General features: G+C 37.7%; 1 protein-coding gene across 1 annotated transcript in view; it reads right to left on the reverse strand.

Moving 5' to 3' along the window:
- Positions 1-48: 48 nt before the first annotated feature.
- LOC139936919 (unconventional myosin-Va-like) overlaps positions 49-15,565 on the reverse strand; it is a 98,688-nt gene continuing 83,171 nt past the window's right edge. The window contains 10 exon segments of the mRNA XM_071931745.1: positions 49-4,479; positions 5,608-5,782; positions 6,765-6,850; positions 7,182-7,253; positions 8,008-8,135; positions 11,213-11,363; positions 12,219-12,308; positions 12,765-12,916; positions 13,846-14,022; positions 15,307-15,409. Coding sequence (XP_071787846.1) covers positions 4,240-4,479; positions 5,608-5,782; positions 6,765-6,850; positions 7,182-7,253; positions 8,008-8,135; positions 11,213-11,363; positions 12,219-12,308; positions 12,765-12,916; positions 13,846-14,022; positions 15,307-15,409 — 1,374 coding nt within the window. The 3' untranslated portion in view covers positions 49-4,239.

Consider the following 15,565-nt stretch of genomic DNA (forward strand, 5'->3'; position numbering starts at 1 on the left):
GTCAGCTCTTGTATTTATACTTGATGGAATGTTCCTACCCTTTTTCCCCCCCAAGGACTTAATATCATGGCTAAGTTTAATTACAATTTGTCCCACGCCCCTTCAATATCCACATCTTGGGCAATGTTATGATCTACATCTTGTCTTAAGGCCTTCCCTAAATGTAGAACATTCTAGAAGCAATACCCGCAAAATCTTCTTGTACCAGTTACTGTATATACTCAAGTGTATGTGAATTGTGTGTGAAATAAACGCAGTGTCTTAGACAAATCCACATTGTCCGAAGTATTTTTCACCGAGAACAACATTGTTTGCATCATATAATTGAGATTTTATTGACAACATAAATGTTCATGATTAACTAATTCTGTTCCACATTTATGAAATATATTAATTCTATGACAACAGCGTTATGTGTGATAACTAATAAATATGTACAATTTGTGTCGCAATTATCAACTAATACACAAATCTTATACACACACTTTAACCAGTGATATCGTCAAACAAATGCTTATAGAGTCAAATGATACCATGCATAAAACATGAAGCCCAACCCCCTTTCTTATCCCCCAAAATTTTGGCGACGTAATATATAATTTTTTAAAGACCGATATACGCAAGTTATTTCCTAGCACAACTTTGATCATGGTCTCTGACTACTAGCTAAATAGAACTTTATCATAAAGTTTAATCATATTAGGGGTGTGATTTATTGGCATTTTTTTCTTCATGATTTTACGGTTTTCTCAAAACCTCCTCTTTTGAAAGAAGTCGCCAAATTGAAAAAGAAAAACTCCACATTGTGTCTAAATCCAAACCCATAGTTTTTGTATTTCTGGTGATGAACGGAGTCTGTTAACCTCCTGAATTGTAACATCTTAGAGGTTCTGGGTCTAGAGTAATGGGGAACCCCCCCCCCCCAAAAAAAAAAAAAAACCCAAAAAACAAAAAAACAACACCAAAAACCCAAATTTGAATAAATCAATTGAGCCCACGCCACAAGCCGTTTCATTTTCTTCCGGAGATTCCAACATTTGTCAAATCACATCCCTGTAATATAACTAAATCTAAAAAGAGAATTTAATTCCTTGCAAATATATATAACGCCTAGCAATTTATCAGTACAAAAAATAATTCCACCACATAATATTAATAATAATACCAAAAATCATCGTCCTACCTCTGTAAATATGCGACAAATGTATACACAAAAAAATGCATATTAATTACAAGGTACATTATATAATAAATATATACAAAGCCAGTGAATGGGAGTATAATACATATTTGTAAGGAATGATACATGACTAAGCTTTCCTACTTTAACTTAATACTTGGCTATAGTTGGACCTACGTATTAAAAAATGTTACGTCAACGAGGCCCTCTCGTGTTCATCTCAGTTGGTAGTTAATAGGCTCCGAGTTGAATTCGCAACTTGTGCAGGTTATGCCAAGATCTTGGAAGTAATAATTAGATTTTACCCTATTTCGTGTTTTCCCTAAGGACTTCGGGAAAGAATCCACAGGCTTCCCTGGTAGGATTCGAACCCACAACCCCTGCATTACAGAGAATGTCCCAATTTCATAGAGCTGCTTAAGCACTAAAAGTAGCCAAGATCAACCAAAATGCTCACTGGAATAAGGTAACAGTCCTGTGACTGGTGTCTTGCTTATTTGTGCTAAGCAATAAGTTTTTAAGCAATATTTTCCACCTTAAGCAGTTCAATGAAATTGGGCTATATGCAGGGCCCAATTTCCTAAAGCCTCTTAGCACAAAACTCGCTAAGCACAGAATAGTATTGCTCAGCAGAATCAGGTTATGAGCCCAAATTGAACTAAATTTGCAATGTTGTGGCTGTTGCCCGACTCAATTTTTGCTAAGCAAAGGAACTTGTCGAGCAGCATTTTCTGCTTAACAGCTTTAGGAAATTTGGCCCTGCAGATGTGTTATCACAACACCATTGAGGAACCAGTGATTATACGGGCCCAGTACAAATCCTGTAATGGATAACACAGATACCATATTAATAGTTACGGAGCTCATTTTCATTGCACCAGGAACGTCTTTACACAGACAGACACAAATTCCCTCTATAACTGCATTCAGCCTCTTTGGAAAGAAAAAGAAAAAACATCAGACAAATTGTCCACTCTTGAGTTTCTACTCTTGAGTTTCTTCTCTGGAGTTTCTACCTGGAAATCTGGAATAACAAAGTCTCAACAACGCTTCGACTTAACACAACCCATACAAACCATCTGACCATGGACAGTAGCTAGTTCATTACTGAGAATTTGGTTGTGTGGGATGGTGGATCATTGAATTTGGGAAGAGTATGTATCTAAATGTCAAAGAAACGAACCATTAAAAGACTTGAAAACAATTTTAAGGGAAAGGTGCTCACATTTTTAATATTGACTTTAGATAATCCCCCATCCATTTTCAGGTGATTACTTGAACTGCCAGCATATGCTTTCATGAAGAGCTAAATCTTAATTGCTAAGGAAAGTGTGATGTCACAAAAGAAATCACCATGGTAATACTGGTAATACTGACAACTCATCTTAAGATACTAAGATGAAACTTAGTGCCTTGTGACATTGAGCCCAGTATCAACAACTTTAGTAAGACTGCCGTCGATTTCACCAAACTCTTCCTAACTTAAGACAATCTTAGGACTTAAGACGAGTCACAACCCTGCACTATAGCATGCAGACTGTAAGATTAATCTTAAGTTAGGACTCGTCCTAACTCGAGATAAGACGAGTCCTAACTCTTTGTGAAATCGACTCCTGGTTTACAAAGTATCTTTAAAGGCATTTTAAAGGGGAAATATCCACAGCATGATTGATTCCGAAGCAACTTTATACCAAGAAAAGCCCTCAGATTAAAACAAACTATTTATTTATTTTAACAAATACAAACCTTTCTAAACAGTATTATTTGGTTGGTTACCTGATTCTACTAAGTAGACTTTTCGTTGATTAGCAAGTCTTTGTGCCAGCAGGCTTTAAAAACGTTGCGACCAGGTCTTCAAAGATATTTGATTTTTAAGAAAAATTAAGGTTCACCACAACTTTGTGAAAGGTCACTAAGAGTCTAAAATTTTCTGGAGGATAAAGACACAAGAAAGCTGATGAACTTGAAAGTAAAACTTAACACTTTCTTATTTTATGGATTTGGTGGATCACATTTTGTTGCATCCTATTGCTGTCAACTTTGACCTTTTTGCTGCACATGCAACATCAGACAAGACAAAATTACGACGGAAGGAAACGTTCAGTTTTTCTTAAGGTGCTACAGCCATACTTTAACAAAAAATATTCCTATTATTATTATTATTATTTTTTTTTTCATTTTCATTTGTTAAATAAACAATTTTTTTCGGGTGTTTGTGAGAGGGGGGGGGCACTACCTTATTATGAATTATATTTAATCTATACTTCAACTCTCCCCTCTTTGGGCGTGCTCCACTCTTAAGGAAGACCAATGGCTTTCCCAAAACTTTCCAATGTTTTGATCATAAACAGGGTATAGACAGACCGTTTCAAAAAAGCTTTCTGGAAAGTTTTAATCATGGTCGGAACTTCATGAACAGGTCAAAGGTCAAACAGAGTCTACACTATCTTTAAGATTCAGCAGATCCTAAAGGTCAATCAGAGTCACCAAGTCAGATAGTGGTCACTGTTGCCTACAGGTCAAACTACGGTATTCACTTCCTGAAGGTCATACCAGGGTCAGTACTACCTACAGGTCAATCCGGGTGATCACTGTTCCTAAGGGTCACCATTTCCTGTTGGTCAATCTACAGTAATCACTTTCTAAAGGTCAACTAGGGTCAGCACTACCTATAGGTCAATCAGGGTGACCAGTGTCCCCAAGGGTCACCGTTTCCTGTAGGTCAAACTACGGTAATCACTTCCTTAAGGTCAACCGCGATATACACTTCCTACAGAGCCAGTTTATAATACTACTTTAGAGTGAACCATGTTTAGCACTGGTTTACATAATATGGGTAGAAACCCATTAATAGCCAGCAAGAGGGTGTAACGGCTAACCACGATTTAAATCTACTAACTTGTTAACCAGGGCTTAAACGACTAATGGCTAACCAGGGTTAAAACGACTAGTGTTTGACCAGGGTAACACAAACATCAGTTAGAAGGATCATCACTCCCCAGGGAAGAATACAAATTTCACATTCGTATCAACATGGGATTTAAAAAAAAACTAACACATCATACTCTCTTGACGCATTCCAACTTGAAAGAATCTGGTATCGTGATCTCGTTCAGGAGAACCGACGAGGGGTTGTATGGGAAGGTGACGGGGAACGTGTACTTGGTGTCGATGAGGAGCTGCGCTTCCTTCTTGGCGTCCATCCTGCCGCTTAGCTTGGCCTGGACCTTACGGATAAACGATACCTCGGTTTTCTTCTCGTACTCGTCGGGCGTGTAGAGATTCAGAATCTTAACCACCTGGGTTTTTGGATAAATAAGAAAACAGAATTAGCTGTTGCAAACTGCTTATCAACCAAAAGGACCTATGGTATAAATGCAAAAAAACTTAATGGACTGACATTTATTTTTCGAAAAACACCAAGATAAATTTGATTATAACTCATGATTTTTATGAATATGAAATCAAGGTTTTTATCACTCGTGAATAAATGGCAATTATCATATTTAGCTAAACCTACATTGTCTTATAACATGAAGATATTAAACATGCAATTGGTTTGATTATAATTCATGATTTTTACGATTATAAAAATCAAAGTTATTATCATTCACGAATATATGGCAATTATCTTATTAACAAACTAAGCCTACATCGTTCTAATAACACGAACATATTAAAAATGCTATAAATTTGATTAGAGTTCATGATTTTTACGGATATGAAATCAAATTGATTATCAGTCATGAATAAATAGCAGTTATCAAAAGCGGTGCTACTGCAAACATCATCTGATTAACCGTTCAAACCCTTCTTAGACCTACAATGTACATGGTTCTTATAACATAAAGATATTAAAAATGCAATAATAAAAATACACGATGATACAACTTTAATTAAAATCGATATTCAGGCTTATATTCAAAGTAAATTATAGGTTCCAAAACACAGATAAAAATAAACCGCTAAATCAAAGTAAATTGATTTCATTGTAAAAATGAACAGTAGAAACAGATTTGAATTTGTTGGCAGAGGCAACATTGCATTGAATTGTACATATTAAATTAAATGAGTTTTCATAAAGTGAAAACGGCAAATCCGGTAAGGCAAAACAAAAGAACAGTTCTAAAATATATAAAATTATGACAAAATATGACAGTGTATGTACAGGCTGAGCGCTGGAAAATGTGACACAAAAAAGAAGCACGAGGCAGGGAATTCCACACTTATGGCAAGCGTGTTTCACAGGTTAGCAAATAATTTTTGCTTGTGCGCATGCGTACTCCATGTTACTAGGCATTCTTTGCTTACACAGCTAGCGCAGAAATTTGGCGCTTGCTAGGTAAGCAAATAACGGTGATAAGAAGCGTTAAGCAGAGCCATGAAATTGGGCCCAGTTAGTTTCGTCTTTTTTGTCCTGGCCTTACCTGTGTTGATGTGAGCTTCGTGCATGTATCACATATCAGCTTGACATCATCTTCCGTCCTCTTCTTGACCTGTAAGAGTTGAGCAATCTGAACCAGGGGTTCTAGAGTGTCCTCCATACTGCTGTCGTAAACCTTACTGCTTCGTAACCACTCCTCCAATTCGCTCATGTTGTACCTACGGACAAACAAAAATAAAATTATAAGGAATGATAACAGGCAATTAGGCGTTATATCTTTTCTTCCATGGTAAAAATCAGCCCCCTGGTCTTAAAACCATGTGAGCAACAAGATGTTCTGGCCCAGCTTCTTTTGGGCCATTGTTGTCAAGTCCTCATGTCCCAAAGTACCGTTCAGACACACAGAGTTGAACTCAATCGGGTTGAACCATGAGTTAAACCGACTTTAGTACTGTGTCTGGACGACCTCAAACTAAAGATAAACCATATCGGGTTTAACTCAGTGCTGTCTGAACGCAAGGGGAATTTTTTTTTCAAACATCCCCCACTGCTTGTAACAGTTAAACCGGTTCAGGTCTAACTTAGTACGCTGTCTGAACATACCCATACTTAAGTATGGTCAGAGAGATGGCTCAGGAAGCTAACCGCTTCAATAACTTGATACTAAACAGCTCCGGACCAGAGGGGGGCGGTTTTTTTTTTTTACTGTGGAAGAGAATATCTCATGCCTTACTATTGGTTCAAGTCCCGCTCTCGTCAATTTTTCTTTGTTCAATCCAAAATTGTTTAAAGGTTGGACAGTCAGTTTCCCTTGTGGTTTATTACTTGACAAAGAAAAAACTTGACTTAATACAACACTTAAAAAATTGAAAGAATTAAAGGCAGTGGACACTATTGGTAATTACTCAAAATAATTATTAACTAAAAACCGGACATGGTAACGAGTAACGGGGAGAGGTTGGTAGTATGAATTAGTTCCCTCTGAAGTGGAGTAGTTTTCGAGAAAGGAGTAATTTTTCTTTCAATGCCTTACTACCAAAACAGGGATGAGTGTCATTGCTGACAAAAAAAGTCTGAAACTTGGATCCAGGTCTTAGGAGTACATTGAAATGATAGGAACTCAAAGTAACAGGCAAAGTGCATAGATAAAAAGTTGATACAATTTCTAAAAACACCCGTTATACAAAAGCGTTGACCCACCTGATTTGCACTCCTTTAGACCAATGGCACATGTCCTTCCTTAGCAGTATGTTGTTTATAGTACTGGCTGTTACTAGATAAAAGGACTGGTTAACAAAAATAAGAAAGAGAACAAATTAGAAACAAAAAGTAATTCTGACAAACCAAGTCAAGTCACACAAAATTTTTGTCCAAATATATTCAAGTCAAGTCACACATCCTCCCCCCAGTCATATCAAGCTGCACATAACAATTCAGATAAAAATTGCATCTTGAGTCAAGTCTTAACTCCAAGTCACTGACTCACGTCAACAACTCTGCAATCTAAATGGAATTTATATAGTCAAAATCAATGGTTTACATTCCTTTATTACTAGCTGACCGAATAGAGTGAAAATGTGACTGAATACACGTAAGTTTAGAGATGAGCTTCCTCACCTGCTTGATGACCTGTCTGACGACCTCTGGGTCGGTTCCATGAATATTCATGACAGTGAGGAATGTGGTGAGCTGAAAAATGTAGAAAACAAAAAAGTAAAGTTGACTGTTAACAATTTTGACAGGAGAAAACTCTTTTATAAAAGAATCATAGGAGTAAAGTATTTTACATCTTTCACAATAGTACTTTTTATAAACCATTTTTTATTTGACCCACTGTGGTCCATCTAGCGGAAACCACTGGGTTTCAATAAGAGTGCAACAACAATACATAAATACATTACAATGAAACCAAAGAAATTAAAAACACACAGAGTAAACAATTTAAATAGTTTACATTAGTTACACTAATGAAAATTCTGACAATATTTAATAACATACAGATAATTATACATGAACAATGAAAATAAATTTAAGCAACGATAAAATGGAAATTCCTTCAGCTCAAAAATAACAATCAGGTAAGATGGTAGACAGCCAATAATTCAGAATTACATTTTATATGTTAATAATGCAGACATAATAAAGCATTGATATTGTAGACATTATGCATTGACAACATACTGCTTCCATACTATTGGAGGTAAAGCAAAGATGAGACAATGGAGCCGCAAAGCTCGGGACCTGCATGAACCACAATAAGGGGGTGGGGTGTAGAGAAATCACCATGCCCCATGTACAGCACCAAATGAACTATTTGCAGTGTTGAAGACGCCCTCAGTCGTGCAACCAAAAAATAATGTCAATTGGCCTTCATTTCCTGTCAGCCCAACATACAATCACCAGATTGGCCAAATGATGCACTCTTTCACCCCATTGAACTTACCTGTTTAATGAGTGATTCTATTGATATTTTGACTCCATCGTAGTCGCTTGACATACTAGCACTGCGACCCCTCAATCCAGATGGCTTCGTAGACAAACCCGCACTGTCACTTTCCAACATAGCAGGGACTGCACACAAAAAACAAGAAGGTTTGATTTTGTTTAACATAACGTTTTCCAATAGACCTCATTAGCCTGCCACATAGAAATAGAACCCTGAGAACAGTGAGCTTGGCCACCCTCTGTGTCGTCTGTGGACGCCGCATATCAATATCGCGCGATACGCGTGTATGGGAAAACGACCATTGCGTGAGATGTGTGTATGGCAAAATGAGCATCACGTGACACGCGTGTATGGCAAAATGGCAAGTTCTCAACGCACATACATGTAGACCGTTTCTAGTGAATAATTCATTGGTCAATGATGATGTCATTGTAAAATATTTTGCCATACACGCGTAACAAAAATGGCGTATGCGCGTCCATAAAAATGGTCTCACAACGGAACCGCACGTACAATGAGACACTCAGCGTTCTCCGGGTTCTATTTTTATGGCCTGCCACCATCTATCTTGGTCATGTTCCCACTATCCAATACTGGTAACGAATGCTAATATTTTAATGCACGAAGTGAGATTCTGACTAATTTTCCTCCTGCCTTTAAAAAGTTCATGATGACTTGCCAGCAGGACTAATTAACTTTTCATTTTAATTTTGTATTCACTGGTCTGCCAGTTTGTTTACCGGTCCATATTGTTTCAAATAAAACAGGGATGCTTTTCAACTAGCCGGCCAGACCACTTTGAGAACATTTCTTTGGGTGTTTTACCTGGCATTACATTGCCCTGATTTACAGGATATTGCATTTACGAGGATTGTCAAACTCTGTCAATAAATCACCACACATGGCAAACTTGTGGTTTTGGCACAATGGACAATCTTTCACTCCATTAGTGGCTAGTCCATGTATTTTCTTAAAAAAAAAACACCTGGATAAATTGAGAAAAAAGTCATAAAAAGGAACAGGCCTAATCAATATGCTAATGATGGCGCTTAGATCTGAAGGAAGAAGTCTAGCAGATCTAGCTATCGTGAGAACAAATGAAAGCACATATCAATTTTGTTTAAATAAATAAATGCACTTTTAATTTTGGTACAATTACATTGACTATAACTGTAAATTTGTGTGCCTAAGAGAGATCTTGTGTAGTTCTCTTAGTATACGAGGTCAAGAATTAACAGTTTGAATTCTCTTGATTCCTTGGGGGCCTGACTCCCAATATTTCAAACTGAACTAGGGAATTCATCAGCTCTGCAGCAGGACTTTAGCAAGATCATAAAAAGGAACATGCACAAGAGGGGGGGGGGGGGGAGACGTCTTCAATTAACCAGGGACTGGAAAAGGATCCCAATTGTAATCATTTTTAATTTTAGAAACCAGGGAAAGACAGCTGTGGGAACAGAGCAGCGATAAGTTGATTGCCTTTACTGTTAAGGGTTGGAGAAGGTGGGGTCGGGGAGGGGCTATTACCATCTTACCAGTACCCAAAGGGATTTGGGATGTGAAGGCTTCCCCCACATACCCAGTTTGGGGTTAAGTTTAAAGCTAGGTGCTGAAAGCTTTGAAATCTAAGATATTGTAATTGGATGTACAGTAATTTAGACAGTCGAAAGGAAGGAGCTTATCAAGAAACATTTTGGCAGTAAAAGTTTGGTATTTCAAAAGTATAAGAGAAACGGAATCTTTGGCACAACCAGCTATTGACTCCATTCACCTGACGTCAGTGCAAAGTTAAATTTGGTTTTCCTGTGTGGTACTGTGTATGGTGCTTTTAGGTAACAATCACAAATTCTTTTGGCATGTTGACTTCTCAAAATGGTAGACCATGTCCCAATTTCATAGAGCTTTGCTGAGCACCAAAAGAATTGGTTCTTACTGGAAAAGGGGTACCAACCAAACAAAATATATTATGTGCACAGTTTGTGCCTGGTGCCCTGCTAACTATTACAAAATTTACTGATGAGGCAGAAAGACGTCGGTGCAAGGGGTCTGTTGACCAATTCACCTGACGTCATCATCACACTAATTTTGGTTGCCCAATTCTTTTGAGCAAATGTCCCTGTATGTTATTAGGTCTAGTGTGCATTTCAGTTGAGGCTGCATGTCCCCATTTGTCCCAACTCTTACATGTACACATATGTGCCATTTGGCTCACCAAAATTGCAATGGCGGACAGTGGCTTCGCATGACGCTGGTGCATGGGGGCTTTATCTTTTATAATGCTTCCTGCCTTGTTTTCAGAACTATTGGCAATTTGTGTGGACTACATTATATATTTGTTGGCTTGTTAAACACTTAAAGAATTGCATGTGTATTGGCAACCAGCTTGCAATATGACTAGGTTTTCTAATAGTTCAGCATCAAATTAACACTTTTCCCGCTGCCCCGAAAGCTTGGAACAGTTGAGCATCAAGACTACTCATTGGCTGTTCTAGTGACAGCCCAACCAAGTCTAACCAATCAAATTGCTTTGGCAGAGGAAAGGGTATGGGATAGATTTGTCTGTTTTTCCCGAGAGTAAGTTCAAGAAAGTGAATTGCATTACGTACTGGAACTCTGAAGTACTGCAGGTCCTGTTTGTACGGTGTATAAAATTGATTTTCAAGATTGTCAAATAATGAGGAAAACAAAAACATACAAAATTATTGAACAAATGAATACAACAAAACAGCAACATTGTATAAAAAATTGGCTTCCTACAACCACATTTAAGCAGTCCACAATCTTCACTACGTTTAGATTCACATTACCCTTTAAGGAAATTTCAACTTTGAAGAAATGTAGTTACCGATGCTAGGTTCATTTGTGGCAATTTGACCCACAGATTTACATTAAACTAACACGGTTGAAAGATGATGATGGTAGAAAGCTTCCCTTCAAATATTACTTGCTGATGAGGTGTGGTAGTTTTTGAGATATGAGTAAAACATTTTCCCAAAAGTTATTTTAGCATGTACAACAGATTTACGTGACTCTCCTGAAAACATTGCTCTGTGATTTTCACTTTTGTCCTCAAAAACTTGACAACTTATGAAGCTGAAACTTCTACAGGTAAACTACATTACATACATCTTCATTCGCTGCTAGTATGGATCCATGTCATGGCCAAAAACTTGATCTACATGTACAAAACCATTTAACTCACCTATCATTGGTTGTAGTTTATTCTCGATAATGTGGACCAACATCTGATAGATATGGACTCCCAGGTCGTTCATGACCTGCCTGTACTCAGACAGGTCAAAGTTACGTAAACAGTGATCGTTCTGTCGAATCGTGTTCTGACTTGAAAAGTTCTGAGAAGTAAATAGAGGTAGAAAGGGAGAAATGACGTATGATAAATATACTCCGCAGGTTGAAGAATAGTTTTCTAAGAACAAGCTCTACCTGGCAAGTAGATACACATATGGTGTTACCGCAAACCAAATATTACAATTTATATTTTGGCCTTGGGAATAAATAGGAAAGTGTATGAGAAAAAAAGTTGATGTAAACATGGTGTAGGTTTTGATCAGCTTTTCAGGCTATTTGATAACAATTTCCCTGAAGGCAAAAAAATGAGGGCAAACAAAATGGGAATCAGAATAGAATAGGAAGACTGTTTATCGAAGAAGACTTGCTCCAAAAAATAAATTCCGGTACCGAGTGTGTTCCCAATAGTGATATTGTAGAGAAAAGATATGAGCCCTTTGCACAATGCACAGCGCACTCACACATGCCTATCCTGTTCGCCATATTGGGAGTTGAAATCATGCACAAAAGATTTGACTCCCAAAATGATGGGAATGACGCGCATTGTTCGACGTTGTACTTTGGGTAAGGGGACTACAGAAATCAATCACCCCCCTTGCATGACACAAAACACTACCAGGGGTCGATTTCACACAGAGTTACATGTAGGACTAGTCCTAACTTAGGACTAGTCCTAGGAGATATACAAATTGCATGGATAGTCCTAAGTTAGGACGAGTAACTGGTCCTAACTTGAGATCACACACGCATTTTTTCACACAAAGACCAGCTATCGTCCATTGATCTGCCTCCTGTTGGCATCAGGGATGGCATTTTTGAGAGTGTGACGCCATATGCAAGGGTTGTATAAAATGATGCAATGGAAGGAGGTACGTTTTATTGTTTTACGGACGACTTACTTCTTCTCCACTGTACTGCTTCAGTGTGTGCATCAGCCTGATGGTGTTTGTCAGCCAGAATGATACATACTCAAAGTCTTCAAAATGTTTCTGTTTAAAAAGAAAGAAATTATAAAAAAAGTTTTAATTTAAAATATACACTAATTAGAACTAATGTGAATGAAAACAATGGGCAATAGAAAAAAAACAAACTTCAGGGCACAAAAATGAAAGGTTAAACTTTCCATGATGTCCTATGATGAACTTTATCAAATAAAAGTTGAAAGGAGTAACAGAAATGAATCGTTTCCACCTGTCAAGTAGTCCCTTCCCTCTACGCAACCCTCAATGCCCCCGTCTATTTCTACATGGTTTTTTTTTTCTGACTGCGTTCTGTTTCTCTCTGTTTGTGCTGGGTACTTACTTAGCCTTAGAAAAAGACCCTGCTCAGGTCGAAAGTGAAGTCATTCAAAATATTTGTATTTACACCATAGGCTGTTAGCAACGGCTACTTCTGTTAATTATTTATTTTACACCATCCATTAGTGATTGTTCTTCTCCTCTTACCTTGACCGTCTTCTTGATTCCGTTGATGACACCAGTAAGTAGAGCTTTGACTTTCCGATCATCGTTGATATCATCAGCGTGTCGTATACACATGAAGATGACGTACGCCGGTAAGCCCGGCAAAAAGGACTCGGCATTCTTCGGTTGGAAGTCTGTCGGAGAGGGATAAATTTTAAAGATTGAGTTCTGAAAGGCAGAAACACTAGTTCTGAAAACTTGGTGTACAAGTCTACAGTGATCCTCTGGTTAGTTTAGCCATCCTATATTAAGGGTTTATAATGCGCCATCTATCCAGTGTACAAAAACTAACTGCTTAAAATGCATCAACAGGGTTCACCCTTGGGTCTTCCCCTACCCTACCTTCCTCAACCCCCCCCCCCCCCACCGCAAAACCATCACAACAAATTGAATAAATAAATAAATAACAATTAAATACCTAAATACATAGATGTTTTAAAAGTAGCATACAATGATCCACACAAGTTTGCCTCGAAATTGCATGGTTTTCCTTCTACTGTGCGAACTATCACCGTCGGCCATTTATGGGAGTCAAAATTTTGACCCCCATAATAGGCCGACGTGTTAGTCGACGAGGTAAAAGGAAAACCACGCAATTTCGAGGCATGTTTGTGTGGATCATTGTATTCTACTTTTAAAACATCTTTCTACCCATATGCATTTTATAAAAAACGGTTACAAACGTTTTTCAAAGACCAACTCGACCGATCCAAGGCAACGTGTTCCTTTAATTAGGTAATTATTCAATAACTAACAAATACAAATTAAATAAATAAAAAAAATATAGAAATAAAATTTACCACAAAAATTAAAAATAAATGTAATAAATAAATAAAATAAATAAAAATAACAAAAAGGAATAAATAATTTTTTTTAAACAAATTGAGAAGAGAAAAAAAATTTGAAAATAAAAATCAAATAAAAAATAACGAAAAAAAGAAAAGAATATTCCAATATGAATAAACAAATGAAAATCAACTTCTCGCCATAGTCCACTCTTTTTAGCTTCTTCTCCAATTCCGATACTCATTAATAATCTAGTAACTCTAGTTCCCACACTCACCAATGATAACCGACTTGATAATCTTAGTATCATCTTCCTGTCTGTATTCCAGCATGCCTAAGATCTCTCGTTCCTTCATCTTGACGTTAGCCGGTGCTATGTGAGTTGTGTCTCCGATGTTAGCCGGCGCCGAGAGGTGAGATGCGGCGGGAGTGTCACTTAAAGATGTCGGGGTAGCTGTGGCCAATTAAGAGGAACAAAAAGAAAGTAGACATGAGAAGAGATTTTTCTTGGAGGCATTAAAATCTTGACTTTCAAACGAGACATGATTAGAAAGAATAGGTCTTACATAACTTAAAATTATTTAGGGTTGAACAAAGCTAGATGTGAATCTAGGAACTTCAGATCCACGTGCCGGCGCTCAACCAACTGAACTCTCTAGCCATACGTTGTTGGCTTCCCTATTGTTGTCAATATCTTTAATGATGGGTACCAGTTAGAAGCCATACAACTGTTAGCTGTGTGTTCTCCCAACAAAAGCGGTGACAAAAGTGATGCTTAATCTTTTTACCTTTGAAAAGACCCTCTCAGCAAAAGGCAATCCCATTGGTGAGAAGTTGAAATCTAAGCTTTTGATTGGTCAATGCCTTCACCCAATCAAAAAACCTATTCTGATCACAGCTGCTTAGCAATAGACGCTTCCCATGAAATATGTAATTCGCACATAGCGCGTGCGCACTAACGTTTTGGTTGGCAAAATGAGGGAGTATCGCGCTGTTTTGTACACGGCTAATAGGTGCGTGACGCAGACGCGATTGCGCATCTGCTTAGTGCACAACTCTATGGCGTTTGCCAACCAACGGGGTCTGTACGCATGCGTGAATGTTATTAGCATATTTCATGGGAAGGGTCCATTGGTTATCAACCCTCAATGGTAGATCCCTGGGATCCATATACATGTAAATAGCTTCAATGGCTTCCCAACCCGTCACTTACTCAGTATGCATCCAATGCATAAGCTTAAAGACACTGGACACTATTGGTAATTGTCAAAGACCAGTTTTCTCACTTGGTGTACCTCAACATTTGCATAAAATAACAAACCTGTGAAAATTTGAGCTAAATTGGTCGTAAAAGTTGCGAGATAATCATGAAAGAAAAAACACCCTTATCACACAAAGTTGTGTGCTTTCAGATGCTTGATTTGAAGACATAAAAAACTAATTCTGAGGTCTCGAAATCAAATGCGTGGAAAATTACTTCTTTCTCGAAAACTATGCTACTTCAGAGGGAGCCGTTTCTCACAATGTTTTATACTATCAACAGCTCCCCATTACTCATTACCAAGTGAGGTTTTATGCTAATAATTATTTTGAGTATTTACCAATTGTATCTACTGCCTTTAACTCACATAGACTGGCCACTAATCTCCCAACCATTTGTGCAAGACAACATGCACCAAGGCCTTATGCTGAGTATAAAGCATTTGATAATTTAGTTGATAAAATGAGTTATTAGTACCTGAAGATTCTAATGTGCTTGTGACTCTCCTGTACGCAACCTTCAATTGTTTCTTCAACTTCTTCACTTGCTTCTCAAGATACTCATTCTGCTCCAATAGATCCTAAAATAATGAAAGGAAACAACAGAAAAATATTGCAATCACAAGGTTGTAAGTTTGAATCCTACCAAGCTAACTGCCGATTTCACAATGACTAGAATAAGTATTGTCGTCTAGTTACTGAATCACAATTTCTCGATTTGTGCAATTCATAAAATT

Source organism: Asterias amurensis, chromosome 5, assembly GCF_032118995.1.
Source record: "Asterias amurensis chromosome 5, ASM3211899v1".
In the NCBI taxonomy this organism is placed as follows: Eukaryota; Metazoa; Echinodermata; class Asteroidea; order Forcipulatida; family Asteriidae; genus Asterias; species Asterias amurensis.